Raw genomic sequence first — 14,925 nt, forward strand, 5'->3', positions numbered from 1 at the left:
CCTTCACTGATTAGCCTATGGACTCTATATGAAATCCTTTGAAAGGATTGTTCCATTTTTCTTTTTTTTCCAACTTGGACCTTAGTTTTGGCCATCATTTCTGTTGCTTAAATAAAAATCTAATTATCCTTTAACTTTAGAATGGCGGGATCTGCATTTCCAGTGAGGTCATAGTACTGGATGGATGGGAGAGTTATGCCAAGGGTTTGTCTGGTGAGGCAGAGTTTCACTGGTCAGCCCGACATTTAAGGACAAGGCAATGATTTAAGGGACAAGCTATTGATCTGTTGCGCATTAGGAGGAATAGAGTTTGTAGGAGTGCTGTGCATGGGTTCATTTAATTGGGCATCAAGCCAAGTTCAGTGCTACACCCTGACTGCATTCTCTGTAAACATTCAATGAAAGTGTTATTACTGTGGATGTTGAACATGCAATTTGACCATTCAGCTTTACAGCAGAGTTTTGAAAATGACTAGTGTCAATCGAAAGTTATTTTCAAGTAATTCTCTGCAGCAATGTGTACTGTCTTAAAGTTTTCCCAGCTTTAACAGAATGCTCCCCGGTGGCCCTTTAAGGCAGTGGACACATTGTGTGCTTTCTTTCTCTCCATGTGTATTAGGTATTGAATCAGTGACCTTTCTGCTTTGTATGAGCTCATGGGAAAAGTGGGTGTTTCCACAGGAAGTTAATGCCTTTTCCTCCCCCTCTTTTTCTCTCGCTCTCCCACTCCATGTTGCCTACAGTCTCCCTCCCCCTCAAACCTTTGATTCTGTCTTATTTTTTCCACTATTTCTCACTTCAAGCACTCTTAAGTACTCAACAAAACAATGCTCCACACTCAAATTCCTGTGCCACTTGTGTGAAACCCTGTGAAGCATGGGAAGAAAGGTGGAAATGGAGGAGGCCGCACAGTGTAAAAGTGCAAGGAATTGGTCCTCACGTCCATCTGTTTAACATTAAACCCTCATAGTGGCTACTGACAGCTGCTCAGAGTCCAACCCGAGAGGTTCGGCAAGGGAAGGTTAAACCTGCGCTTGTTCGGGGACAGGAAGTGATAGAAGCCCCGAGTCAAATTTCTCTTTACTTCGATCAATGCCCCATGCTACCCTGCTTTGGTTTGTGGTGTTTAGGTAGTCGAGAAAAGTTTGACCTAGACACATATAATAGTAGATTTGAGTGGACTGTGATTTAACCTTCAGAGTAAAATCCTTAAAGTGCCCATATTATGAAAAAATCACTTTTTCTGGGATTTGGTGTGTTATGTTGTGTCTCTGGTGCTTCCACACATACAAACTTTGAAAAAAATCCATCCATGCTGTTTAGAGTGAGATACGGTTTCTGAATGTGTCCTGCCTTCAGTCTCTGGGTGAGTTGTTCAAAATCGGCACGGCTTGTGACGTCACAAGCCGAAACGAGCAGGCTAACCGCAACCATTAGCTCATAGCGTTAACATGCTAATGCTAACGCTAGCATGCTAACGCTAGCATGCTACCTCGTTCTCAATAGCAAAGCACTGCTACAACACACCCAAGTTCACCATAATCTATAAAAGAACTACTTACATGTGCGCCCTCATTTAGAAGTCTCCCAGCTAATCCTGCCTTGTAACTGACCGAAGTTGTAGAAACAGCCTCTCTTTTACTGTCTATGGAGCTAGCTAGCTGACATGATCTACATCTGAGCTACTGCGCATGTGCAGTGCAATCAAAGATAGTACAGAAGAAGAAGAAGAAAAGAGGTCTCACTCTGTAGCTAAAACAGAGACCAGCTGAAGAGAGGATCTGCAGCAGTGAGAGAGAGCACTGCAGTACAACAAAAATATGGTGTTTTTTGAAAATTAAACCATGTAAACCTATTCTGGTACAACCTTAAAATACAATTATGAACCTGAAAATGAGCATAATATGGCTGCTTTAAAAAGAAAGACAGACATGAATATTTATGCCATTATACATATGATGTGTTATCAGAAATGGATCATCACAGACCGTCACATTCTGCTGCTGTCTAGCTGAGGTTGCGACCTGGCAGGCTCCAGGCTGTCTGGCATAACGTTTGTGTCCTTAATTGAAATTGCTGCACTTGGCTGTTGCCCACTGAACATGTTTCACCTGTCAGCTTGAGGACCCCCCCCCCCCCACACACACACATTTACAAATTTTTCACATGTGCTGCCTGAGCAAGTCCCCCTCCTACCCTCGCCTCCTGTGGTGGCACTCATCTTTAGCTTCTTGGGGCTGATGTCTTAGTCTGTATAGCAGTTTGTTTTTCTTTGTCAGCAAACTAAAACACTTGCTGTAAGAGAATCGCCGCATCTCCTGACACTTGTACAGTTGTTTTCATCTCAGACAAACACCATCAATAGCCATTGAGTCCGAGCCTAGTCCTACAACTGTGATGGCGTAATTTGAAAAGAAGATTCACACATTCTGAAACGTGTATATCCAAATGTGAATTGGTGAAACTTATTTTCAGAGTCATTGTACTCTCTCTTCAATCTTTCCCGAACAAAGCTTACTGATTAAATGTACTGTGCAAACAATAGCATGAGTCTTGAGAGTGTTGTTGCTCACCTTCAGTTCATTTTGCAAAATGCATGACCATGATGATCTTTTTCACACCTGCTCCTCCATCCAGAGCTATTCTTGCATCTTTGTTACATTTTGTTAGTCCATAATGTACACAAAACAAGTGAGTTTGAGTGATGTTTAAGGGCGGGGTTATCGGGAACTCGAACTGAGTAATGTTTGATGCAAGCATTTTGTCAAAATAAGATAAGATCGTAGGATCAGTGTTAACATCCACAGAATGACAAAATCCCTCATAGTATTATTTAAAAAAGTGTTGGACAGAGAATGAGGAGGCGTGGGGATATTATAAATCTACATTTTTCTTTAATTAAATAATAGCCGATAATAACAGGCTGATGATTTTCCAGTCAAGGTCTGTGAGTTCTCATTGGGCATCAGGCCATACGTGGAAGGTAATTATTTCCTTGTTTTAGCTCAGCATTCCCTCTCATTATGACAATATAGTAGGCAGGCACACCATTTCCTTTCATCTGTGTAGGTGCTGTGTGTTTTTGTTAATTAATCGCCCAAGGTTATTTATTTTTTTGTGGAAATCTGATTTTGTTCTGCATTGGTGCTGAGTCTGTGGTTTTGTGCTCTGTGTCATTAATGCTATATTGGTTAACAGTCAAAGCAGCGGCTCTAACCAAACAAGTAGGATAACAGACAGAGATGGAAAAGGATCTATATTTAGTGTTCGTAAAGCTGTTTGTGTGGAGAGGAAGTGGGTGCATAGTGCAAGCATGATGTTGATTATACGCCTACACGTATCACCCGTTCTTGCTTTCCTTTAGGCTGGCAACCGACAATCAGACAGGATTTACTGCTTAATGTCTCTACTGAAGAGCAGCGGGCTAAAAAGAAACCTAAGCAGGTGCTTGAGATATTACAACATTTAATAATTATTATTGAATTGTGAGGCAGATTAGAAGACACACACACACACACACACACACACACACACACACACACACACACACACACACACACACACACACACACACACACAGATTTGATGCTGTCTTTGTGGTTCATTCAACAAAGATTTGTCCAATAAGGGTCATCTTTAAATGCATCGCTGAAGGTTATGTTTTTCGTACCAGGCATGGCTAAATTGCTTAAAGTATTCATCAATTTGTCGATCCACAGGAAGTTTATCAAAAGCAAATTTGATAATTGTGTAATCATTTAAGCCATTTCTCAAGCAAAAGTGCTGAAACATTTCTGGTTCCAGCTTCTCAAATGTGATGATTTGCTGCTTTCCTCTACATTACATTGTTGTCAATTAAGTTTGTTTGTGTACTGAACTGCTCATCGGACATTAACTTTGACTTTTGGAAAGTGTGATTGCCATTTTTTTATGGCATTTTAGAGCCAAAACTAGAGCCCGACCGATAAAGGATTTTTAAGGCCGATATCGATACAAATATTTGGTGATTTAAAATTCCGATATTACGATATGTCAGCAGATATATATTTAAAAACAAAATACAGAAACGCGGAACAAAACAAACAGATTTCCCTAACATTATTTATTTGTAGTTATTTATGAGTCCTCACTAAAATAATATGATAATGCAGTTTAAAAATACACTTGTTTGTTTTATTGTCACAACAGAACAGAGGAACATCAAAATATATTAAAGTTCTGATAAATAAAATGTATAAAAATTAGGGCTGTCAAACAATTAAATTTTCTTAATCGCGATTAATAGTTAATTAATTTCTATAGTTAATTGCAATTAATCACATGTTTTATCACATGATTAAAATTCTATTATTTTGCATTTCAGAACTGTTTTTAAGTACATATTAACAATGGAAAGCAATTCTTACCAGTGTATCTTGATTGGGAATCAAATTAATGCAAAGAAAATGACTTTATGAACTTGATTTTAAGATTTGTATTTGTTTATTATATATTTAATCTAGTCACACATTTGAATCTAGAGTCAATATTAGGGTTGGGTATTGTTTGGTTTGGATACCGGTGCTAAAGCGGTACTTTTAAAACGGTACCGGTGCCTTAACGGTGCCTGAACCGATACTTTAAGAAAGTTAAAAAAAGAAGGGTACTAAACAGTTGGCGACATTAAAGAACGGCTTGTTTATTGCTAAGGCCATACCGTCAAAATTAAATGTTTAATAATAATCACTATAACAATAACTTATTTCACTAGTAAATAGCTGTTGAATGACATAAACAACCACCAGATGGGAAAAGGGCATTTAACAACAACTTTGAATGTACCACAAGGCTGTAAATTACCAGTTTCATTGAATGCACCGTCTGTGTTTTTCCGACAACGGCAGCTGCATCCCGGTGTTGAATCCTCTACAGTGAAATACAGTCACACTTTACACCGTTTAGCGTTAGCTGTCAGCATTGTAACCGTGTTTAATCCAGCTACTAGCTAGCGGTAGGCTAACGTTAGCTGCTGTCGAGTCTAGTGTTAACTAGCGTCACGTGCATCAATGTTTCTGTTGCCTGTAACGTCTGTTTCAGAGCATCAGAGAGAAGTGCAGGCATATCAGTGGCACCAGAATGAGGCACCGAAATCCGCGATGCTATTCCTGCAGCAGCAGGATGTGCTACGAGGAAGTACGGCAAAATAGTAGCCTGTTAGGCACGACGCAAAGCCGAGTGAAGTGAAAATAAATTAATAAATGGCGGCATGTGATTAATATGATCTAAAAAAAAAAATGAACGCATTATGCTCGGCCCTTAATCGCATCGCGATTAACGCGTTAATGCTGACAGCCCTAATAAAAATACAAACTTAAGATATGAAACTTAAAGGGTTAAACACGAGTGTTGGTGGATAAACTATGCAACGCCAACACATCCGTTTAAATTTTATTTTTTAAATATTAATTTATCGGCCATTATAAATGCCGATACTGATAGTTTGGAAAATGCCTAATATCGGCCCACAGATATATCGTTCAGGCTCTAGCCAAAACGATTAACTGATTAATATAAAATAATAATCAAGACAGTAATCGATAATGAAAATCATCATTTGTTTCAGCCCAAGTTTCTCGACTCTTCTTTGTGTGGTAATTTCAGTCCGTCTGTGTTTCACAAAGCATCCAGATAGAGACCAGCCCAACACAAAAGCTGTGCTGCAGCTGAGATTCATTCACTGGTCCGGTATTTATGGCAAAAACAGGCCTCTAATGTTTTCCTGGTGTGAGCGTGCATGTGCGGTGTGTGGGTGGAGGGCTGGGATGTATGGCTGGAATGCTGGAGGGGAACTGAGTGACAGGTTTGGACTTTGGTAGGTAGGCGGGGTATGGGAACATGTCGTCTGTGACGTCCCCACCACCCGAAGGCTCGGCCGGGCCAGCTGCCCGCTGCAGAGGTGGAGTTTCCTTCCGGGTGAGCTGACCGGCACTGAGTGTGGCCTGATCTACCTTGCCACCAACATCTAAACTATACTGCAGCTTGGTTCTGCAGGCTTTTGGATTTGTCTCTCTCTGTTTTATTATGTTCTTTTAATCTATCAATTGTCTCTCTACAGTGTGCTTATGCACCTACTAACTTCTTTTAGCAGAGGCAACAATCCAAGGATGTTGATAATCCTGGATTTACAGCTCACAAATACACACAGATGCACGATGGTGGTCATGTCATGTCATATGTCACTAACGATTGCCTAAATGATGCCATGCTCAATGCTGTTATATAGCAAGTTGGCTCTGTTTAAATAGTTATTTACCTCAGCTTTGCAAAGTTGCTGCAGAAATGTAATGCAAATGCCTCAGTTGCGTGTGCTCAGTGCAGTTAGATAATTTATCTGAGAAGAGGGCATTTAGCAGTGAATCTTTTAAGATCTACTGCACACAGGCCACTGTGGACCATCTGTGTGTGTGCCGGCTGTCTCCTTATGACAGCTGTCCAATGTTTTCATGGAAATCGGTCTCAGTATGAAAGAAACTTTATTTTTTCGTCACATACAATCGTACAGTACAATGTAATGCATTTGACCCATCCTAAGCATTGGGAGGAGTGGACAGCCACATAGCAGCATCCAGGGAGCAACTTGGGGTTCACTGTCTTCTTCAAAGAGACTTTGACATGCGTACAACTGACTTATGTCAATATGATACTGGAAGTATTTAGTATCAGCACCAAAGTAGTACATTGAATTACAACTTTTAGTCAAAACTATTGATTCATTGAATCAATTAATCGTTTCAGTAATTTTTTCCACCAAAAATATCAACTCTCTCTGGCTTCAGCTTCCTGTTTTTTCATTGTAAACTTAACTCATATTTTGGTTTGGGACTTTTTGTTGAACAAAACTAGGCAGTTGCTGACTTCTTTTCAAATGTTTTGACATTTTATAGACCAAACAATCAATCATAGTTTTAGCCCTAAAAGTTATGTCAGTACCATAGTAAGAGAATAACCATTTCCCTAAACCCTTTTTTTGGCACGTAAACAACATAACAGCAGTGCTTAATGGTGTCTTAGTGTAACAAAAGCATCTGCACAAGACGTAAAATTGTTCAACCAGGAGATATCCGATCAAAGAATATGTAGAAAATAGAAAAAGAAGATACCTAACACAGTCTATATCCATGGCGTTCCACTTCCGGGATTGCTCTGGTGCCGCAGGAAATTCCGCCGGATGCATGTATTTTCCTGGACTATGGTTGACTGCTCCTCAGATCTCTGCATGGTAACAGCTAGCTAGACTATCTGTCCAATCTGAGTTTTCTCTCGCATGACTATTTTGCAGTGGCTCTGTGCGGAGCTTGGCGCCGCCATTGACGATTGTGATTGGTTTAAAGAAATGCCAATAAACCAGAGCATGTTTTTCTCCCATCCCGGAATGCTATGTGGAGTAGCCAGACCCTCCTCCGCTTTGCAGCGTGTGGATGGTCTAACAAAGCACTCATTCCTTACTTTTGAGAGACAAGTTCTAAGGTTTGATACCCAGCCCTAGTTGCAGGTGATGGACATAGTAGTAACTTTTGGGTAACCCTAACCCTCCCCGAAACATTGGGGCAGCTCTGCTGGACTCATACAGTCTGATTTATTCTGTTTGAGGAGCCTGTTACATCTGATGAAGTCATGGACTAATATAAGGATTTATAGGTAATATTACTGGATGTGACTCAGGCTGGCTTATGTCACATAGTTATTGGTAGTCCTCCTGAGTCATGGTGCACTCCCTCACCTAGCCCATTGCCCGGCCAGACCGAGCTACAGCCCTGTTAGCACTGGCTCTGGTGCTGCTGGCACTGCAAAACAGCCTCATCTATCACGGGAAACGGCTCTGAGAGAATCAGCTCAGCTGGAACAGAGTGCAAGGCAGCTACACTACCCATGCATGTGGAGGGAGGGGAGGAATAGCCAGAGGAGTGTGGTGCTCAATGCGGCTGCCCGAGGTTGACAGAATAGGAATAAGAGGTTGACGGGAAGCTGAGGTCACGTGCTGAAGCAACTGCTGGGAGAGTGGTGGTACCGGTGGTGGGTGGGACAAGAAACACAAGCAGCTTTTTTTTCTGTCTCTGTCTGGTCGTCTGAAGGCACACTGGCAGTGCAGTGAGGCATGTTCTAGGATGAACAGTAATACTGATAAATTATTGAACAGTGGTGAGTGAATGTGACATAGGCCGGCATGCTTGCATGCTGCAGAGTAAAAGAAGAGTGAAAGGGAGAGATTACCTCTACCTGCATCTCCTGCAACAACAGGGAGCTGCTTGAGCAGACAGAATTTGTATACAAAAGACAATAAGTTGGAATCACAAACATTCACGTGTTAAAGTTGGAGCTTAAGACTATTACTGATATTGATAATTGAGAGTTAAAAAAATCTGATGACAATATCTGCTCATGACACAAACGCACAACATTTTTGATCTCATAAATTTGGTTATTTGGACAAAGATATAGTACTTACTGAGCAGGATTTCATACAGTCAGTGCCCTCTGGAAGTATGCAATGGTGATAAAGCTGCAACTATTAGTTGATTAGTCAATCAACAGACAATTCATCAGCAACTATTTTGAAAATAATTGTTTTAGTCACTTTTCAAGAAACAAAAGCCAAACCTTTGCTGGTTTCCATCTTCTCAAATGTGAGGATTTGATGCTTTTTTGCCATTTAAAGACCTCAAACATATCATAAGACATTTCTGTACAACAATTAGTTGTTACTTATCAGCCAACATATAAGCCCCTATGTCTCTGTAATAAGCTAAAATTGGTGACTAATATTGGTCATGCAGATATTTCAGTCGGGTTCTAATGAGAATTATGAAGTGATTTTCCTGATGTGTGTCAGCTGTCTATGTGTTACTCAAAGAGTCAGATGAGATGTGACATTTAGTTCACTTAATGCAAGATCTCCCTTGTGTTCCTGGCTGCCTAGCAAATAAGCAGTATACAACCTGTGTGAAACAAAACACAGTTTCACACACAAACAATGTGACTGTAAATGTAAAAAAAGTTTTTGGCTTGTTGTTAGAACAACAGGGAATCCTGTCTGGATTTTCTGTTCTCGGGATCGCTCCATGTTTTAGGGTGTTGGTTTGACATTCCGCGAGCACTCCCCTAAGCTGTCACCACTTAACTAGTCCCCGAGGAGAGCGAGAACTACAAAATATGGGAAAAATGTAAAAAATGCATGACTCCTCCTCCTCCTGGCTCCCAGCCCCCTGGCCCCACCCTTCCAGTTTATGTTACTAGGAGACCGATATCGGCTCCAGAATAAAGGAATCAAAGCCTTCAGGAGTGAGTAGTGTGACATCTTGTAAATGTGTTATGAGCATGAAAACCAGCCTGCTGTCTCAACGTAAGCAGTGGTTGTTATGTGAGGGAATATTTACATGACATTTTTTTGTGCAAGTGTCTGCAGACAGTGTGTTTACCTCCTGTCTGCAGTATGGTTATAAAGGTAGAGGTCAGTAAGGCTGGCTGTGCTGTTGTCACCAAAAACACAAGGACAGAGTGGCTGTTTGTTCTCATATCCATTCATTATGAAGCCAAATCCATGGTACATGCTCATTCTAAGCAGGATTTCAGTATATGCAGTAGTGTGTTGACACTGTTGACAAAATAAAGTGTACTCAGAACAGTCAGTAGTACCTACCATGCAATGCACAAAAGAAAAGGAAGAGCTGCTCACAGCTGCAAAACGAAAATGAATTGTGGATGGTGGTGAAACAGCTCCAGGAACACCTCAGAATAATAATAAAAAAAACATTCTGTTGTCTCTCTAAGTGTAATTGGCAGTGTTACTCTAAAGTCGCAGTTTGATTGCCTTTGCACAGTGCACGTATTGCTTTATTTCCTGTTAGTAAAGAACATTAAAGCATGTTGGTTTCGTGGCCGGGTTAGCTCAGTTGGTAGAGCAGGCGCACATGTATAGAGGTTTACTCCTTGATGCAGGGGCTGCGGGTTCGACTCCGACCTGCGGCCCTTTGCTGCATGTCATTACCCCTCTCTCTCCCCTTTCATGTCTTCATCTGTCCTGTGGAAATAAAGGCCTAAAAATGCCCCCAAAAATAATCTTAACAAAACAAAAAGCATGTTGGTTTCTTACACACTTGCTGCAAAGATCCGTATATAGTGAGTACTGTGAACAGTTAGTATGTAATTGGAACACAGCTTGTGTCTCATCCTGACATAATGTACAGTATAGACCCCAAGACATTCAGTTTCTTCTCTCTCTTTTGTCGTCTTCTTTCTCTCCTGCAGTCGTACTTTGTCACCGACTATGACCCCACGATTGAAGACTCTTATACCAAGCAGTGTGTGATTGACGAAAGGGCGGCCAGACTTGACAGTAAGTGCACTTTGCTGACCAAACATGACAAGAGTAAATGCACACATACAAAGACTACACACGTACGGTATTTGCATGTTTCTATTGAATTCTATTGTACTCGAGGAATTGATTGCAAAAGTCTATTATTTTATGTGTGATTTGCGTTGTCGTGCGTGTTCACTCTCTAGTCCTCGACACGGCTGGACAGGAAGAGTTTGGAGCCATGAGAGAACAATACATGAGGACAGGGGAGGGCTTCCTGCTCGTCTTCTCAGTCACTGACAGAGGAAGGTAAGTGACAGTTCATGTCATGTGCAAACTCACAGTTACAAGCTCACTTCTCTGTCTTTCTCTCTGTTTGCACACCTCTGTTTACTGTTCACAATTACACACCATCTTTCTCTCCTCCTCTACCTCTCGCTCTACTAAAACCATAAATCTTGCACCGATACTCTCACTTGTCGCCGCTTGTACTTCCGGACCCCCTTGCTGTTGTTCTTGTTGTCATTTTCTTTTGTTCTCAACATTCCTCCCTCATCCTGTTCTCTTGAATTCACTTATTTGTGTACCTTAGCTTCCTATTTAAGGCCAATGTGCTATTTTAACAATAGTATGTGGGCTGGTATCGAGGTATCTTTAGTTACATGGCAATTTTAATGGGCTTGATAAGAATTGTATAACTTTTAAAACCGTCATGACTTTTTCATTTCAGTATGTATAGGCACTCTTCTAACCCTTTAAAGCCCACTGACCCACTGGCGATTCAAAGTCATGCTGTGCAGCTTAACATTGTTTAAACTTTATTTTACATTTTAGTGGAGATATAAAGTTCCCAAAGACACCAAATATATCAGGTTGAATTTTGGGGCATTGTCTATAAATGCAATGGCGGTCTCTGCTACTACCAATACTAGAGACAAGAGACATAATTACTGAATGTATATACATTTATTGGCTTTTGCAGAAACAATGCAGACCATAAATAATATCGAAAATAGGGTTTGATTTCATGAAAACATTGAAAAAACACATTTTAAATATTTTTCACATTACATTATAGAATTCTTCTTGTAGTCCATCTGTCAAACCCCATCCTCCCTGTCTTTGTGTCCATGCCCAGCACTGCAGTGAGCTGCATTCCCCTGCCCCCATCCACAGCCCCCTCCCAATGTTTATGTTGTAAACAGTCTTTCCTTCCTCCATTTATATTAGTCAAGTCTTTCCAGATTTACTATGTGCTCACCAAGCTGCCTGTGGGCCCGTGGCTGGAATGCCGTCCTTGGTTTGTGGTTGCATTCTGCCTCTTTTTCCCCCCAGATTGACATTTTTATTTGCTGTTTGGTTAAAAAAGTGCACATGGGCTTTATATTATAGTGGGGCAACGGTCAGGTCAGTGCAAAGAGCAGAACCTCAGACAAACATATTTTATGTTTCTGTAAGAGCACAGCTGACTTCCTTTTCTCTTTGCTGACACGTTTAACCCTGCACTTTTGCATTGCACTATTTTATCACTGTTTACACATATATATATACATTTTTTTATATACAAACTTATATCTGTACATAGCTTTATCATCCTTGTTTTTAGCCGTATGTCTATTTCTGTGTATATAAATGTAGGGCAACAAAGTCAAATCCCTTGTATGTGTTGGTGTTTACACTGACTTGGCCATTAAAGCTGATTCTGATTCAGTCTGATGCACAGTGGCTGTGACCCCAACTTCTGGGTGACGGGTGTGTTTGTGTGCCTGGGTGGGTCATTTAGCTACATTGCGATATTGGGCACCTGTACATTTTTAGATTAATCAAATCTACACATAAAACATTATATAACCTGTTTGTGCAGAGAACACCACATAACACCATGTGATATGTTTTACAGCTTTGAAGAAATCTACAAATTCCAAAGACAAATTCTCCGAGTGAAAGACAGAGATGAATTCCCTATGATCCTTGTAGGAAATAAAGCAGATCTGGAACTACAGAGACAAGTAAGTCCAACAGATTGCAGAGATCTGAACCCACTGACTGACAAACATATACTCTGTTTGATCATCTGAAGAGATAGTATATCCACCAATCTGGAGGATTCATATTTGCATATTTAAAAGTGGAAGCAAGTGTTACAGCTGCTGCTGGCTGCCAAGATACAACAGGATGCGAGTGTATGAATAAAAGAGAGGCTGTAGAAATAGTGGTGTCAGGAGGGGAGGATGGATGGAGAGAAAAGGGAGTTTGATGAAATGACAAATTTTCTGGCTGTTGGTATACAGTCGCTTGTCACTTCCTGCAGTGAGTCCACACCGCCCCCTTATGGTGAAATGAAGCCTTACAGGCACATGTACTGTATCTCTTTACGATCCGTGGGTTTTATTCACTGAAATCAGTATTTCAAGCCTCATGTGAAATTAGCTTGTGTTAGTGTATTACCTATTATTTATTACTTCCATATGAGACATGTAGATAAAGACAATGTATTTGACAACATGATAGATAATGTTGATAACTTACAACATGTGACCTAATTAGCTTAATGGCAGCTCTGTAATAGAAGCCTAAACATAACACATAATAACATCACAACAACTTCATTCACTTCATTTTTGTTAACCAGTCTGTTGCTATCAGGGAATATATTCTAATTTTGGATCTAATTACCTTTTGCATTATTCAGGTCTGGATTATACGCACAGCTGTTTCAAAAAGATGGTGTCCCAGATGCATACATACTAATTTTTAAGTGTGTAGTAAGTTTACAAGCGAGAAATTAAAGAATGAAAATCCCACAGTGCACTATGTAATGAAAAGGATTGTGGTATTGAAAAACAAAACAAAATGGTGGATGATATTGTGATGCTCAGGAGAAAGCCTGGTCAGGTTGGAAATGAAGTGAAAGAAGTGTCAGTGTTGGAAAATTTGAGCGTCAGTGTAAATATTTAATACTTTCATGTTTCAATATATTTTTAGCTGAGAAAAGGTGCTAAGTTGGAAAATAACAAAGTTCTTCTTTCAGTGTTATTAAGGGTCACTTCCACTTGGATGTGAAAGTCTGAACATGTGTGGTATGCAGTACAAACAGAATTTTACATACTAAGCCATATGCACGAATGGTATGTAGCACTCACTTAGTACTGCCGGTACAGGGCACAAAGCTGTAGTATTACAGGTAATACTACAGCTTTGTGCCCTGTACAACTTCCTACAGGGGTAATTAGTTAATACAATAAACAATGTTGAATATCTAGGGTAACCTTTTAAGACTGAGGTCATAAGGTCATGACCATTCTAAAACTGTGGATCTATAGACTATATTGAGCATTAAGCCATCATTAAGCAAAAGCTCAAAAAGTAATTATGCATACACACCTGAAAATGAAATTTTATCAATGAGCTGAGATCCAAATCCAGTTGGAGCCATAGTTCCAGAAGCCATTAACTTTTGTGAATACAACTATTTTCTTGATTTGGTCACCTAAGTTGCAACAGGAAGCTTTAAACGATAGGACTTCACAAATGGACACACAATTAGTCATGGGAGCACTTTGGCTCACACTTTAACATGTAGTCTGGATACAGTTTAGCCACTGTTTGTATGTAAGTATTACATTAAAGACGAGCATGTGCACAAACAGTGCATGCTATCTAACAAACTCACATTTTACATTAATATGACATTTGTTGCCACTTTACTTCGCCGCATCATCTCTACCTGTCAGAAGATAACAGATAGAGATGGTTCAGTGTTCATAAACGCATGTTTTGTTTTGAGGGGAAAATGCTTTTACATGTGCTCGATTTCAATTTACGTTCAAGTTCCAGTAGCCTGGATGCCAGCTGAACTTAGCCCCGCCCACAACATTCAAGGTCAGGATTCTGACTAGAATCTGAGTATGACCACGTCAGGCTAAAGTTCCAGCCCATCATTATTCTCCTTCTTCTTCTTCCATTTGCCTCAGGTAACCCAGGAAGAGGGCCAGCAGCTGGCCAGACAACTGAAGGTCACATATATGGAGGCTTCAGCCAAAATCCGTATGAATGTAGACCAGGCTTTCCACGAGCTGGTTAGAGTAATCAGGTAGGTGATTTATAAAGGGAACTTTTACATATTATCCTTATGTGGATCTTTCAGTGCCTCAAATCTGCAGTTTTTTAAAAGCTAAAACAGTGACTAAAACAATTCAGGCATTTCTGTAATACCTGGTAATAACGCAGAATACAGTGAGGCTTTTGTACATGTAACATTGAATATTCATTACTTAGGGTGGCCTAAGTCGATGACCATGAATCACAACGCTCCTGGTTTACGTCTGGCCAGGGACCTTTGTTGCATTTCCCACTCTTTCACTGTCATTTCTCTACGGTCAACTAGCCAATAAAGACATGGAATTCCCCTAAAAAAACATGACTAAATAAGCAACAATCAAACGTAAAGTTTTGAATAGGAAACATCTTTGTTAAGAGTTAACCAAAAATCTGCTGATCTGCCTCATCAAGACCGTGTGTGTGTGTGGTTTGATCAGATTTGACAGTCGCCTGGCAACATGAGCAAACAACCCCACATGTCATCACTT

At 40.3% G+C, this 14,925-nt stretch overlaps 1 protein-coding gene across 1 annotated transcript in view; it reads left to right on the forward strand.

The window, feature by feature from the left end:
• Positions 1-14,925, forward strand: part of rras2 (RAS related 2) — a 35,529-nt gene that overhangs the window by 18,333 nt on the left and 2,271 nt on the right. The window contains exons 2-5 of the mRNA XM_031324335.2: positions 10,285-10,372; positions 10,543-10,645; positions 12,237-12,345; positions 14,311-14,429. Coding sequence (XP_031180195.1) covers positions 10,285-10,372; positions 10,543-10,645; positions 12,237-12,345; positions 14,311-14,429 — 419 coding nt within the window. The remainder of the gene's footprint in view (positions 1-10,284; positions 10,373-10,542; positions 10,646-12,236; positions 12,346-14,310; positions 14,430-14,925) is intronic.

The sequence above is a fragment of the Sander lucioperca genome, chromosome 3, assembly GCF_008315115.2.
Source record: "Sander lucioperca isolate FBNREF2018 chromosome 3, SLUC_FBN_1.2, whole genome shotgun sequence".
Taxonomy (NCBI): domain Eukaryota; kingdom Metazoa; phylum Chordata; class Actinopteri; order Perciformes; family Percidae; genus Sander; species Sander lucioperca.